At 43.0% G+C, this 15,409-nt stretch overlaps 1 protein-coding gene across 5 annotated transcripts in view; it reads left to right on the top strand.

Moving 5' to 3' along the window:
* The window catches only part of LOC147008843 (forkhead box protein P4-like), a 247,315-nt gene that overhangs the window by 151,562 nt on the left and 80,344 nt on the right, over window positions 1-15,409 (top strand). For all 5 annotated transcript variants that reach the window (XM_085864592.1, XM_085864591.1, XM_085864589.1 and 2 more), the window contains exon 7: window positions 6,292-6,484. In XM_085864592.1, coding sequence (XP_085720718.1) covers window positions 6,292-6,484 — 193 coding nt within the window. The remainder of the gene's footprint in view (window positions 1-6,291; window positions 6,485-15,409) is intronic.

Genomic DNA, 15,409 nt, shown 5'->3' with positions numbered 1-15,409 from the left:
TGAATGTGTTGGGTAGTTGACAAGAACAAGCTGATTAGATTTTGGTTCAGGTCTGGATTCAGATCCAGCCTATCAGTGGGATACAAAACGTAAACTGTTCAGCCAGGTGGAGATCCTACGGAGTGACGTTCCAGTTTTGCATTGTTTTACTCCCAGAGGTCAACGCTAAATAAATACATATTATGTTTACATTTGTACATTGTTTAAAGTTCTGAGCACATTGTTTAAACAAACATCAATATGTAATGCGCATTTTGTTGTTGCAGCCTGAATTGAAAATGGATCAAATTAAAAAAAAAAAAAATTGTTGTCACTGATCTACACAAAATACCCCAAAATGACAAAGTGAAAACATGTTTTTCGAATTTTTTTACGAATCAATTAAAAATGAAAACCTGAAATGTTTTGCATCAATAACTATTCAACCCTCTGAGCCGGTCATTTGGAGAAGCGCATTTGGCAGCGATTACAGCTTCGAGTCTTCTCGGGTATGTCTGTATCAGCTTTGCACATCTGGATTTGGGGATTTTCTCCCATTCTTCCTTGCAGATTTGTCTCTTAAGTTGGATGGGGAGTGACGGTGAAGAGCAATCTCCGAGTCTTTCCACAGATTCCCCAATGGGATTCAAGCATTGGCTTTGAAGCCATTTTTTTTTCATTTTTAATCAATTTGTAAAAATATCTAAAAACATGTTTTCACTTTGTCATTTTGGGGTATCTTGTATCAATGAGTGACATTTTTTTTTAAATTGAATCCATTTTAAATTCAGGTGAGAACACAACGCAAGGTGAAAAAGCCGAGGGGTGTGAATACTTCCTGAAGGCACTGTATATCCAACAATTTCACCTAAATTCATATTATTGACATCTAAAATTGGTATTGCTGATATTATTTTGGGCTGCCAGGATGGCCGAGACTAGAGGTATGCACACTCGCTTCAAAGCTGTCTTGCCTGGGTTCGAATCCCAACCCAGCTATAAACCATCATCACAGTGTTTCACAGGCAGGATGATTTATTAATGCGTGTGCTGTCCCCCGGATGGACAATAAACTGGGGGTCTGCCGGCATTAGTTGCTTTTGAGCTGTCTAGTCTGGATTCGATTCATGACAAGACTATTATGAATTATCAGATTGGTATCTTGCACACTGAATGTTGCATCACAAACTCTGCTCTCCCTCAGATGGACGACAACCCCAGTGTCTCAATCTGCCAGCATTACGTGGTGGACGTCAAAGATCCCACAGTGTCCTTTTTGAAGAGTAGTCAAGCTATCGCCGGCACCCTGAACAAATTACAAATTCCTGCCGTGACTTCCTGAGTCGGGGTGGCGACTTGACCAAGATTGTAGCCCAATAAATCCTTAAGCAGCACCAAACGTTTTGCATTGGGCATGCTGCATGATGATGATGATGATGATGATGATGATGATATTATGATCCAAATTTAGAGAAGACACGATGAGCAGTTGCTGATCTATACACTTATACAGATTTGTTCCCCCTATTTGACCATCAGACAGTTCATCACATGTTAGTGACACCACAATTCTGGAATACAAGATGTCCTCAGATAAGCATAAAATATCCAACAAGTAGAATATGAAATCAAACTGTCCGGAAACCAGGTATGTGTGTGTGCCACATCAGCCAATTTCTAGATCCATTTTGAATGTTGATTCCTGAACTATAATGAAAGGTGACACAACACAAGACAGAGGCCACTAACGTGCGTGTGCGTGCGTGCGTGCGCGCGGGCATTCTGAACCATTTGGCTTGGGAATAAGTCAAGTGAGAACAACTCCTTTTGCACACTGAAAGTACCTTGGACGTCACGACTCGAAGGACAGCTCCACATCTCATTAAGGATGGAGTTTGCAATTTGGCGACGGTGCCGGAGACAATGAACAGCTCTTTACGAAAGACACCGTGGGATTTTTACATCTCCCAGGAACCAATAGCAGCAGATCAATGTCCTTTGTACAAATCGAACCCAGATTATAGAGCTCAAAGACTAATTTGCAATCTCTAAGCCATCCAGCCAGCCCTTTGGCCCTTAGTACCCGATGTTGGCTTTTCTAAACGGAAGAAGTTTGGGGATGTGGGGAATGATGACAGAATAGTGTGGAACTCATGTCTGACACTTTTCTCACTTTCTGTTTGAGGTGCAAATGTAAATGTAAGGAGACTGTGTGGTTTTAGTTTATTATTCTGTAGTACCCCCTTCCTTGTCGGTGACAGGACGGCTTGTTCATGGTTGATGTAATGATCCCTGGTCATGGCAGATTCAACAATACCATGGTAGTTTTGGTGCGCTGTCATTGAGGATTATTTCATTGGGAAACGTGCTGTTGTAAGGGTCACGGGGAGGATGGGATGAAGAGTAAGGAATGCTCAAGCCTTGATTTTAAGCTGCTGATTATTATCGCCATACAACTTGCGGATATAAAATGTAAAAATATTTTAAAAGTAATTTTTTTCAAGAGAAGGCCCTTATTGGTCATACCACGACCAAATAAACCACACAGACAGCTTGCATAGAATGTACGAATTAAATAAATGTATTTTGAATAAAATACTCTATCGGATATAGACTTAGGGAAAGGGATGTATACGCGATACAGGGATTTATAGATTAAATGGCTTCTTCATACAGTGCGTTTCTTTGTGACTCGTTGTATAAATCTGTCAGCTGACCGAATATAATTTGTAAATGATGAACATCGTGCAGGTAGTCTAGGACCTGGCTGAGACATGTATGCGCTTAATTTAGGAGAGGATAACTCAACTGTTTTAGGCTAATATGACCCCAAGGAACAACTTGGGATGTGTGCCAAAATCTCTATCCGGGACGAACAGCCCGAAAATGACCATGCCCTTTTAAAATCTATGTACCCCATTGTCTATCACTCTATGCACCCTATTATCACTCACTCAGCCTGCTTTTGATTTATTCATAGCACCATTGCTACAAGATCCGGAGAGAGAGAGAGTGAGAGAACGACTTATCCATCCAGTGTCACAGAGATAATATCTCATTATTATATTACAGATAATATCACACCATCCAAGCAGCCTTTCAAGTCTACCTTAAGGAAAGGGCATCGCTGTCCTCGTCCTTTGATTACTGGAACACATACGTTTCCCACCTGTTCCCAATAGTCAGGGATCTGACCAATTCTCTGCGCTCTGGAGACTGGATTCTCCACCTCAGTGCTATGGAGAGGGCAACTTCACTTTTCTTCTTTTTAGGGAGAACAAACTGCTCTCGATGGACACCATTATTCCTACAGGACTGCTATCAACTGAAGGAAAAGTTCCCACTCCTCTACAACTCCTACATGAATGGTGGATTTGTCATGAACACCACCAAGAAAGGTAGTGGAGTGCCCTTTGACCAGGCGCTCGAGCAGTGCTACAATCGGCCTGCCAAAGTGAGTGGGGGGATAATTGGGGTCACCAGAAAGAAGGAAGCAGTAGCTCTGTGGGGAATTATCAAGCATAAAAAGACCAGTACGTTGACCTCCTGAAGATGAAGGATGATGTCGAAGGAGAACTCTCACTTCACCACGACTTCAACCCAAGTACTGCAACTAAGATAGTTGGGATGGTGCAAGACATAGAGGAGTATCTCCTGAAGGTATGCAGTCCTCTACAAGACCAGGTAGCACTGAAGAATGTTCTCACTGGAGAAATTGTGACCAATGTAAATGTAGACAAGTTGTTGTGCTGTATCAAGGAGGGCAGCACTGCTTGTGCTAATTTTATCGATGATTGACTCAGAAATAGGTCGATATCGATACACTGAACTATTAGCAAAATCAAGTTTACGTCCCCTAATACCACCTTGAAATTCGCTCCCAAAGCAGACATCAAAGATGAGACAATCAAAGCTCTCATGTTTATTGAGTATGGGAGTCACCAGGGGTTCACTGTTGAGGAGCTACTCAAGCATGAGATCACCAGCTCTGCATTCTTCTTGGTTGACGAAGATGGTTACTTGAGGAAGAGTACCAAATCACAACTTGGGACTGAGCTGCTGAAGTTGTGCCCACTAATAGATTAAAAAAGGACCAGAAACCTCCCTACAAACCCACGCCATCATTATCGACTTCATGGCCTTAGTGAGAAAGGTCCCCTTAAAGAAGCTTGATCCACCCGTCAAGACATTCCATGAGTTTGCTATTGCCTTGACATCTATGGTCACCAAAGCTGGGCACAACTGTGATGAGATCCATATCGTTTTTGATGCTTACAGAGAGGACAGCATCAAGAATGGAGAGAGGGGGAGAATAAGAAAGTCAAAAGAAATGGTTGTCCTTGATGTGATATCACCAAACCAAAATGTTCCAGTGGTATTAGAGAACTTTTGGTCATCTTCCATCATCAAAACTGCTTCCCAGGCATTCTATGTTGAGTGGCTCACCACCAATTACCACGGAACCAAACCTCTATACGTCGGTATATTACCACAGGCATGGATGGTGTCAGCTGGGTGTGCTTCTCCATTCCCTCGGCTCAACTGCACACACGAGGAAGCTGATGACGGGATGATGTTCCATGTGCAGGACATTCTAAGTCACCGGTCAGGACCTACATCCATGACGCTGTCATCAGGTGACACAGATGCCTTTGTGTGCCTGTTATACCACATCACAGTCATTTGGAGAGATCTTGGCCTCCAAGAGCTTTGGCTCGTTCCCAACTCAGGAGTGAAAAGATCAATATTACCACTCCACGATATCTGCATAGCACTGGGAGACGAGCTCACAAAGTGTCTCCCAGCACTCCATGCGCTGACTGGGTGCGATACAACCAGCAAGATATCAACTAAACTTGCAGCCCTGAATTCTGTCCGCAAACCAGGATTTGTCCTCTCTGATCCTGAATTTTGACTGTCCCCAGCTAGCAGAAAGTGCAATACAGATGGCAGAGACATTCTTGGTCAAGTGTCTCAAACCATCAACAGACCTGGAGACATTTGATGACCTGCGTCTCACTGCATTTGATAGCAATGCCCTCAATATGGACTTTGAGAGAACCACTTGCACCTCAACTAATGCAAGGAAACATATCCATAGAGGCTATTACCAACAGCAGCTGTGGGTCCAAGCCCCATTTAGAGATGCCACCCTGATTATGAATGCCGAGTCTTATGGGTTTGTAAGAAGGGGCAGTTTATTAGTCCCTGAGATTGTGATCTCCAAACCCAAAGGCCTGCACATGTGGCAAGTGTGCTCGCAAAAGTGGGTGTTCCTGCAGGGTTGCTGGGATCAAGTGTTGCAAGTACTGCGAATGCAAGGGAGGTGATTGTTGTAAAAACCCTATCACTGAATGAACACTGCTCATCATCCTCATACCTGGACTCTGTTGTGTTACTCTTCATGTTCCTGACCCTGGTTTATGACACATAAACAGTATTAATGTGGTTTTAAAAGTTGTATTGTTGGTGGTTGGGCAATTTCCCTGCTGATCTTTGAAACATTTAAGCTCTCCAGATACTGCTGCCTACTAAAGTAATAAGTTTTGTTTTTTATTTTTCATTTTAAGTTTACATTCCATTGATAATAGTATGTAAATGATTGAAAATACAATTTCTTTATATTAATCAAATGCTCGCTTTCTTGCTTTTTAAAAAATCCCTTGTATTGTTCAAATTCCAAATTGTCAGTTCAACTCTAGTAGATGACACAAATCTTCTAACTTTGCCTAAGGTCCAGAAAGTTTAAGTTAATAAATATATGGCAATTCCAGTATATATGGTAATAAGTATGGTAAATAAAACGGTTTTTAGCCATTTTCTCATAAAAAAAATATTAAATTAGAAATTTTACACTCTTCTATGACCCCCCTAAATAAATAAATAAATAAATAAACATGGCCATTCTGAACATTTTGAGCACCTCAGAATATCTGAGGCTCCAACGGTTTAGAAGATACAGCTATGTCAAAAGTAGCACTTTCGATGAAAAAGGGTGTGGTCATTTTAAAAAGGGTGTGGTCATTTTAAAAAGGGCGTGGTCATTTTCGGGATGTTCGTCCCGGATAGAGATTTTGGCACACATCCCAAGTTGTTCCTTGGGGTCATATTAGCCTAAAACAGTTGAGTTATCCTCTCCTAAATTAAGTGCATACATGTCTAAGCCAAGTCCTCGACTAAAGGGCAGAACGTAACATGAGCACTTTGAATGAGAAGTCGATGAAACGTGAGCTGATACCTGATAAAAATGGCAGTTGATCACTCTTTGCATTTCATAAGTCTGGATTAATGATCAAGCACTCGGTCACTCAGGGTTGTTACCAGCTGAACTGCACCACCAATGGATGGAATCTGGAGGTTGCATGGAAGAAGTACCCAGGGAGAGCCGGAGTTCAGAGGGCATCGTCAGCAACCCTTCCACCGTGATGCTATCCTCATCTCCGCTACCCCGTACCTCCATCGCCAACGGTCAGGCCTGTGGGAAGGTTGGGGTACACAGGAACAGGTGAATGCCCTGGTATTTTCGTCTATTTTTTTTTTTTTTGGTGTTGCGTGGTGTGGTCGGCAATCGGCACGAGTGGCCATCTTGAATAGCTGGAGAAGAGAAAGAGATTGTACAAACGCTGAGGGTTAGAGATCTTCCATATTACTTTGCTGTTGATGCTTGTGTTGCTTTGAATGTTTCAAAGTAGTATAAGTGACAAAATCAACAGGTTTGCCCTCTTCCATTCCAAACATGCCAACTCAAGTGTTTGCACCACAGAGAGATCGATTTACTCTTTCATTCCCAATTGCACCACCTTACACTCTGGCTATGAAAGTTCATGATTCAGATATTCTTCTTCTTCTTCCTCTCCTCCTTTAATGGCCACAATTATTCCCACGTTATTCTGAGGTTGGTCGGGGGGAGCTTGGTCAAAGTCTTTCACGAACCAGCTGGGCAGGCTTGACGCTCGACTGAGCTTCGGGCACAAATTTGGAATTTGACCAGGGTGCTGCCGATAGCTCGCCTACTCTTTGCGAAGGACATCATGGGATCTTTAGCACCCAGCAACTAATGCCAGCAGATAGGACGACCAGCTTAACGTCTATCCGAGGGACGGCGCGGACAATGATGAATCGCCTTGCCTGTGAAACACCGGGATGTCAGTTCATAGCTGGGTTGGGATTCAAACCCAGCGTAGACAGCTTCGAGACAAAAGTTCATGACTCCGATAATTACAAAATGGCAGTATTTATGTGTTATTTGGTAATTTGATGTGTTTCATCGTTTGTTGTTTTTTTTTTTTTTTTAAAGGGTGATTGTAGTAAACATGATCCTCTACATTTGTGGTGCCAGCATCATCAGATCATTGTAGTTGTAAGAGTAGCTGCAAAACTTTATGCTATGTGAAAGAGAATGTCACAACCTCGTTGTGTCCGAACACGAGTACGCTGTTCGGAACTATCGAGACCTCAGGTGAGTGTTAAGAGTTCAAGACAATAATGAAACCAATTCATTCTCGCTGCATTTTCAAGAAGCATGAACGGACGGCGATCAAACGATAATTGCACCCACAGTTTTTTAAAAAAAATCTCTCAACCATTTTTTGAGTACAAATCGCACATGGCGGAGCGTTCTTCAGATTTCTCAATTGCTGGACTTTGGTACAAAACATGCGCTCTTAAAAACCCCCCACTGTATGTTTCCATGACCACGTCATTTAACGGTATGTCTGACCGGATGGTGCAGAGGTAGTGGACATATCTTTGAGCCGTCTAGCGTGGGTTCGATTCCAGATTCAATTTTCAACTTCCGGAATGGTGCTTCGCATGACAAAGTGCAGCATTCATCGGATGGACATGAAGCCGGGAGTCCCGTGTAACGGCATGAGTTGGTGAATGCTAAAGAATCCCATGGTATCTTTGACGAAAAGTAGGTGAGTTATAACCAGCACCTTGAACAAATTACGAATTCCTGCCCAAAATAAACTAGTCGAACGTCAGGCCCGGCCAGCCAGATCGCTAAAGACTTGGCCCAAAAATTTTCGCCGGCCGACCTCTTGAGAAGGTGGGAATAATAGGGGACCGTTAAAAGCAGTAGTTGCTGTAGTTGTTGCTAAGAAATGAAACACTTCAACACAGTAAGCTATCTTAAGCAGGATAACCATCACACACAAATGCCATTATTTTATTCTCCATGTTTTGATTACTTGTGGTCGCGCCCAAAGCCATCGGAGTTAACGTTAATCCAACCTCACTCTTTCACTTTGATGGGGTGACCACTGTGTTCACTCGCTTGGTTCGTAGACGGTCCGTGAACCACGGTTGAACCTTTCCTTTTTATTTTTTATTTTTCTTTCACTTGCGGTTCATCCTTGCCTTGTGAAACACATTGCGAGACTTGCAAGAGAGTTTGCTTTGTCTGGTACCGCAGTGACTGGCAAAACAGTTATTCCCAATGATTGTTCAACTTTTACTTTTGAAGTTTCTTATAATTGGCCGGGTCTGCCAACTCAAAAGGAAACTCCTCATCCAGTAGAACATATCGGGCTCAATATTTTGTTTTTAAATATCATGCTACATATTGTATTTGGCCTCATCTCTCGATGGTGAAGAATCACTTTATATATTAAAAATTCTCGTATCTGAATCTGGATTCAGATCTTCACCAACGTCGAATAAATTTGGCCTTGTCACACACCCAACTTGTCCACCGAGTTTTGGCTGAATCCGTCCACAACTTTTTGAGATATGGTGCTATACTGTCGGACCCCAACATTCGCAGACCCCATGTATTCACGGGTCATAAAGTGTGACCTGCTTCGACATTCTCACTTCGCATATTCGCAGTTTTTTGGTTTTTAAAAATAAATTTCAGGATTGGTCTCCTATATCTGCCGCCACTGATATTAAATCAGCCTGGGAATTCTTCCATAGAAAACTACTAGTCCCTCTTATGCACAGATTCATCCCATCTCGTCTTCAATTATCTTAACCATCCTCCTGCTCTTAGTTCTCTGAATCCTGTGGCAAGGCTGTTGCTTTCAAACAACTTGCATTCTCCTCCTGGAAAGTAAAATCCGACCAAAGGCAACCTCAGATCATTCTACAAAGCCTGCACCCAAATTATATCCTCTCATCCAAACTCTCTCTTCCTCATATGTGATGACTTCAATTGTCATCATGCCAGTTGGCGAGGTGTGGGTACCTCTCTCACCTGTCATGGCACTTCAGCAAAAGACTTCTGCGACTCATTGAGACTGACTCAATTGGTCATGTTCCCGACCCGGATCTCAACCAATGGTACTCTACCTCTTCTAGATCTGATTTTGACAAACTTCCCTGAAAATATCTACTGTTCTTCCCTCCATTCCAATCGGTTCTTCTGGCCATGTGCTTGTCAAAGTGGACTTCTCTCTGGCTGTTATCAGGGAACCACCTCAGCGGCATCGAGTCTGGCATTTCATTCAGGTTGACTGGCAGGGTCTCCAAGCAGCCATCAAACTTATAGACTGGTCTCCCATCGCTACTTTCTCCAACATTAACTCGTCCTGTTAATTCTTTCAAAGAAACTTGCTCTCTCTCATGTACAGATTTATCCCCTCTCGTATTCAGTTGTCCAACCCTTCCCACCACCCTTGGTTTACTGAAGCTTGTGGCGAAGCAGTTGACCTGAAGCAACGTGCCTTTACCTCATGGAAAGCAAACCCAACTGAGGGTAATCTCAGTCCCTTCCATAAAGCTCGGAACAAGTATGTATCTACCCTCAGGAGAGCCAGAAAACATCTTTCTCATCTCAAGAATGAGCTTTCAACTTGTCTCCCTCATCTAAAACCTGGTGACTCCTTGTCAAGTCAGTCTCTGGTGTATGCTCCCCTTCCATCCTTTCCCTCACTTCAAATGGCACCACAGCAGACTCTGCTCATGAGAAGGCTGAATGACTCAATTCTGTGTTGGCTTCAAAATATTTTGTCCCTAACCCCTCCCTCTCTGTGCGCATCCTTCCAGTCGTACCCAATTGCTCCTGAGTTATGTGTATTTTGCATCTGAAAGGGAGAAAAGCTTCTGGCAAGTGGCAACCCTCGACTCTGATTCTGCCACTTGACTGGACGGCATTAGCTCACTTGTCCTAAAAACCTGCTCTGCTGCTCTTTCCCTTCCTCTCTCTCTCCTCCCTTTTCACCCTGTCATTTAAACTCCATCATCTTCCATCTGCTTGGAAATCAGCCAACATCACAGCATTACATAAAAAAGGTGAAAAAACAGATCCTCTTAACGACAGCCCAATTAGCTTACTTCCAATCATCAGCAAGGTCATGGAATCCATCATAGTGGTTGATATAAAATCATTCCTTTTTTACCAACTGCCTCATCTCAGATCATCAATTCAGATTCAGACCCGGTCATTCTACCTTGGACATGCGGCTTCTACTCGCCCAACAATGGATGGAGGCCTTCAATATCAGACATGAGATCAGGGCCGTCTCTCTGGACATATCTCGAGCTTTTGATACAGTCTGGCATCCTGCCCTGCTCTCCAAACTGTCTGCCAATGGAATCCAAGGCCAACTCTACTCTTGGATTACTGACTTCCTCCCCTTTCATAGCCAACATGTGGCTCTCAACGGAACCCTTTCATCTCCTCTCCCTGTCAAGGCTGGAGTACCCCAAGGCAGTGTTCTCGGCCCCATATTATTCCTAATCTTCATCAATGATCTCACTGACTATGGAAAATCCTCTTTATCTCTTTGCTGATGACGACTCAATCGGGCACTCTGACTTACTACTCCATCATGACTTTATCTTTATTCCTCTCCACCGTGACATTTCTCATCTTTTTGACAGACAGGCAGCAACCTCTTCCCTCTCTTCAGACCTTGATAAAAAAAACACAAACTCGTTAAACACAATCTTCCTTATGTATCCATATTGTCCACCTTGTGCGTTCTACCTTACCCCTCATCATTACCTGCATCCCTTGTTTGTCCGTCTCTGTCTAGTTTCTCCCTCTGCCCTGCTGCTGGTTTTTCCCCTTTCTCCTGCTGTTCCCTTTGTTTTGCTGTGTCCTGATTTGTTCTGTGTAATCGTTTGTCCACAAGCTTTAACCATGTTAAAAAAAAAAAAAAAACGAATGCCCCAACATTCACGGACCCCGACATTCATGGCAATTTTCAGGAACGCATCCCCCACAACTGTCAGGGTCCAGAAGTATCTCGTTTTTAGCCCAATCTCTCAATGGTGAAGAATCTTTTCAAAAATTCTCGTGTCCAGGTCTGGATTCTGATCTCACCAAAATTGAATCAATTCGTCCTTACCACACACCAAACCTATCCACCAAGTTTCGTGTGAATCCATCCATAACCTTTTGAGATATTGTGCTATATGTCGTTTTTAGCCCTATCTCTCAACGGTGAAGAATCACTTGAAAAATTCTTGAATCTAGATCCGGATTCACAGATCTTCACCAAAGTTAAGCATTGCTGTCCCTGGCTATAAACACACACCTACACACCTACACACACACAAATGTGTGTCACCTACACACACAAATAATTTCAGAACGATTGCTTGAAAACTGTGGCCAAAAATCGTGTGACAAACAAACAGACAGACAGACATACAAACACTACAGACCAACATACTTGGCAAAAATTTAATTTGCCAGGTAACAGACAGATAGGGGGAAAACTTGACCTCTTTCCACCTTCGGCGGTGCAGGTAATGAAGGAATCTGGTCGCAATTAATTTTACTTTTTCTTGAAATGCTCATCATTTTCATCTGTAAAATAGCGATCCGCTCTCCAGACACTCCTGAAACGCATTTTGTGTCTGACCACCTCACTGCTGCGTCTGTCCATAGCAATGTTATGTTCATGTTGTTCTCCTATTGCCAGCTTCTGTCTTGCTTCTTCTTTATTCAGGGGAAATTGCTTCTTCGACCTTTTCATATCTGCCATTTTGGATTGCTACCTTTCCTACTTGATGCAACCTGTTGACCTACTTTTGGTTTAATTTTCCTTCCACTAATTTTAGCATCTCCTCAACATTCGCTTTCCCCCCCAAAAAATCTATGTGCCTCATTTGATCATCCTTGTAGCTTCTCTCAGGGAAGCTTGGCTTGTTTTAGGGAACGATCCTTCGATCGCTCGCTCCCAGCGCACTTTCCAACCTTGAGTTCCAGTGGTTTGATGGCAATACCCTGAGCATTCTACAATACATTGATCACTTTTAAGAATCATATCTGACATTGCATGACCTCTTGGAAGCCACTCAAAGAATCACATTACAGACAAAACATTTACACGAAGCAACATGAAAGGTTGAAGCAGAAATCATCGGTCACATGCTGTTCCTTCATGACGAATTAAATCACAAACAAGAAGAAAAGAAAAGGAAATAAAAACGCATCACATGGATTAAAGAAGGTAAGACATTTGGGTCGAGGGTAGATCTTATCACAAACACAAGTGGGATTTCACAAGCACCAGGATGAGACAAAACTGAACTGAGAGCAGGATATTTCATCACAAATCGCTCAATAAGAAAAATGAGATAGAGAAAAGCTGAAGGAACTTGTGAGATGAGACGAGGGAAGAGAGAGAGAGAAAGGATCGATTTAGAAAAGCAGACATTTCACCGAACAACAACATGTCGGTCTCCAAGTAAGCAATGCTATCGCGGTCGCGGTACTCGAGCAAATGCTGTCCTCTCGATGCTCTTGTGACAAAACTTCCCCCGAACTAATTTACCGTGTTCGCAGCGGAGTATGCCTCTGAGCATTTCATTGGTTGTAGTATCATTTTGAATCTGACTATGGCGGCCATTTTTGCAAACGTAACGAAGCACTTCTCTTCATATTGTGAGATCCGCAAAGCAGTTGATACAGAACGGCTCGCTTGGCAAGCGGGTAGCAAGCTCCTCGGTAACGGAACGCACCACTGGGTTAGTAATCCCAGGAAAAAGTCTCCAATGGACACAATGACTTACGACTCCATCTTGGATTTAGTTTTTATTCCTGATCATCTGAAATGAGATTCACCCTAACTTTTAACAGAGAGTTGGTACTGCCAAAGCAGTTTCTTGGTGGCAAGGATTATGCTGGGTGATTTGCCTTCTTCTGTTGTGGATAGCATCATTTGTTGTGGGCGCAGCTGTGTTGCTGATGCATTGCCTTCTGTCGGTTAGATCAGGAATTAGGAATTTGCCCAGTGTGCCGGCGATAGCTCACCTACTCTTCGAAAAGGACTCCGTGGGTACTTTAACGTCCACCATTGACCAGTGTTGACAGATGGGTCCTCAGGATTAACGTCCATCTCAGGGACGGCACACACATTGTTGCGTCACACTGCATGTGAAACACGAGTCTGACAGTTTATAGCTGGGTTAGGCTGTCCTGTCGGGCATTTTTCTTCATTCAGAAGGAAAATTTTGAGGTCGTGCAGTGCGAGGTGGTTCAAAAGAGAACAAAAATTGTCTCGTATGTGAGTGACTCGTTCGCAGTCCAGAGAGGGTTACTCGTCTATTAGAGGAACTTACACCTTGTCTTCACTACCAATTAATTTCAAACTAGTTTGCGCCTGACTTGTAGAGTCTCCAATACCCAGACTTGTGCACGAGCTGGTCCCAAACCAAGTCAAATTGCCATTACAAACATGTTTAATCATCGTGGTTCGGGCTTTGGCGAATCGGAACTTTTGCCTTGGTTTTAGCCTAAATTCGAACCAGCTTGGGACTTGCTGTTTTCGTATTAGTGAATAACGGGACCGATGTTGGCTTTACACACGAGTAAAACATCACTTGATTCCATAAAGTTTGCTCCATTTTCAGAGAAGAGCTCTCTGTAGTCGGTATCCCACTGGTATTTGAATAACCATTCAATGCTTTTTACTACTCTGTCCTATTTGCAATTGTTCTGTGCGACGGAGCATGAACTGTCACCTCTTAAGCTTCCCCCCTTAAGTTGTAGGACAAGTTTCAACATACACAATAACGTAAACATCAGAAATATTGTGTTTTCAACGTTGAATTTTCTCTGAAGGAAATATAAAGCTACTGGGGGAAAAGCAAGTGTAATTAGCATTAACTTGAATAAAATCTAATTAACGAGCTAATGTAGTGTACACAAAGCCATGATCCATATTAATGGTTCCATAGGTGTGGCAATCTCTCCTCATTTGCATAACCTTTGCTCAAGTGACAATTAGAGACATTTAAAGGCAATTTGTGTCATTAGGCTTTGCGATAATTACTCTGGAGTAATTAACTGCTGTGGCTCGTTCCCAAAGCTCCAGTCACCTGTAGTTACCTTTACAATGCGTTAACTTTGGTGATGTTTGGTCTGATGTACATCCTCCTTAGAGTCTTGTTCCACCCATCTGCTCTGCATTTACTCTCTCACATTCATGTGGTGCCGTCCTTCTGTGTAATCTTTACAAATGCATCCCATGGACGAGGAGGATGGCTCAGACGCCACGTAGTACTTGCCTTATAGCTTTCTTGTCTTGGCTTGAGTTCCCACCTTACAGAAACAAGTTGTGAAGTTATCCTGATGTTTCACAGCAGGGTATTCCATCAATGAACATGTCTTCTTTTCCATGGGGAGGTTTCAACTTTTTGTCCTGTCTGCAACTACGTACTTGCCTGTGGAAATTAAACATCTGATGGTAGCTTTTGAAACAAGTTGGCCATTTTATGCCAGTACCATCGGCAAATACAATTACGCATCGTTTTATTTGGGGGCACAGCCCCCATATATTGTAAGCACAGTATCAGCACTTGGGAGCAGGTAGTATCTTGGGGCAAATTCTGTTCCTCATCTTCATCAATGATGTTTCTGATTCTTTGGAAAACCCTTTTCATCGTTTTGCTGACCACTCCACCACCGACCGTAGCATTCCTTATTTTTCAGATAGATGGGCAGCAGCCTCTTCCCTCTTTGCAGACATTGATATAATCAGGAGGTGGTCCAACACTTGGAATATGTCTTTCAACCCTGACAAATCTCACACTCTCACTCTGTCTCTCTGGAAATAACATTTGCCAAACCCTCCCATGTCCTTTGACAAACTACTTGAAGAAGTTGTGACTCACTCTCAACCGTGATCTCTCTTAGACAAACCACATATCAGAGATGGTCAAACCTCCAAAGCTAGCTAGCCACCGACTGCGCATCCTCTGTTGTGACAAGACTTTTCTTGGTAAATCCGAACTTATAATAACATACAAGGCTTTCATCTGCAGCTCGATGGAGTACTGCTTTCTTCTTTGGGCTGGTGCCCCTGCCTCAAACCTTTCACATCTTAATAGCGTGTAGACAAAGGCCCACAAAAACATTGGAATCTACTGCAATGGAGCTTAATCACTGGGCCTGCTTATTATGTATCACAGAGAAGCTTGTAGCATCTCTGTCTTCTTCCACCTCCTTTCTGGACTTGCACTCTTTGCCCTT

Source organism: Eptatretus burgeri, chromosome 18 (genome assembly GCF_056783735.1).
Source record: "Eptatretus burgeri isolate ZD-2024b chromosome 18, Ebu_testis_v1, whole genome shotgun sequence".
In the NCBI taxonomy this organism is placed as follows: domain Eukaryota; kingdom Metazoa; phylum Chordata; class Myxini; order Myxiniformes; family Myxinidae; genus Eptatretus; species Eptatretus burgeri.
This window is presented reverse-complemented; position numbering and strand designations above follow the sequence as displayed.